The following is a 718-nucleotide window of genomic DNA, read 5'->3' as shown; positions in this document are numbered from 1 at the left end:
TATCTACTTTGTTGAAATATGACCCAGTCATGTTCATGCAGGTTTTGTGAGATTTACTTACAATAAGTAAGCCCATAAAGGGTCATGTAAGTTATACAAGAAAATGGTGGTTGCAGTAAAATGTTGGACTCACCCGTGTCCTGTCCTCAATGTTGGAGATGTATAGTTGCATGGGGATGTTAAAACTATGTAGAAAGTTCCCACCAAACACAAGTGTGTCTACTGGGGTGTACACCGCATGGACCCAACCTAACAAAAAATAAATAAATAAAGGTTTTATTTAGGTATTATTCACAGCAAACGCAATTTAAGAAAGCTCAAACTAATCATTCAAAACTAAAACCATGAAAACAAATGTTAATATAAGAAATTCGAAAAAAATATGCACAATATAACAATCAAGTGTTTCTGATGTAAACAAATGTGTGTGCCTGCATGTGCTTACCTGATGGAATAATGAACGTGTAGCCCTGCTTGAGCTCAACCCTCTGGCAATCAGTGGCCTTGTCACCAAGGAAGATGTCGCCTTGTTTCCCTGACAACACCCAGTTCTCATAAAGCTCCAGGTTTTGTGGCGTGGGCGGGATTAACCAAAACACCTGTAGCAGACACATCCAAATCGAGCTCATCTAGGCCAAAACCATTTTTGGGTATTTTGACAGCAAACTAATTGTCAGATACAAAATATAACAGTTCATATGACATTATCAATGAGCTC

General features: G+C 38.3%; 1 protein-coding gene across 1 annotated transcript in view; it reads right to left on the bottom strand.

The window, feature by feature from the left end:
- The window catches only part of LOC107556790 (lysine-specific demethylase 2A-like), a 19,390-nt gene that overhangs the window by 12,240 nt on the left and 6,432 nt on the right, over positions 1 to 718 (bottom strand). The window contains exons 8-9 of the mRNA XM_016239995.1: positions 446 to 599; positions 134 to 249 (exon numbers count right to left, since the gene is read on the bottom strand). Coding sequence (XP_016095481.1) covers positions 134 to 249; positions 446 to 599 — 270 coding nt within the window. The remainder of the gene's footprint in view (positions 1 to 133; positions 250 to 445; positions 600 to 718) is intronic.

The sequence above is a fragment of the Sinocyclocheilus grahami genome, unplaced genomic scaffold (genome assembly GCF_001515645.1).
Source record: "Sinocyclocheilus grahami isolate Dianchi unplaced genomic scaffold, SAMN03320097.WGS_v1.1 scaffold579.1, whole genome shotgun sequence".
NCBI lineage: Eukaryota > Metazoa > Chordata > Actinopteri > Cypriniformes > Cyprinidae > Sinocyclocheilus > Sinocyclocheilus grahami.
This window is presented reverse-complemented; position numbering and strand designations above follow the sequence as displayed.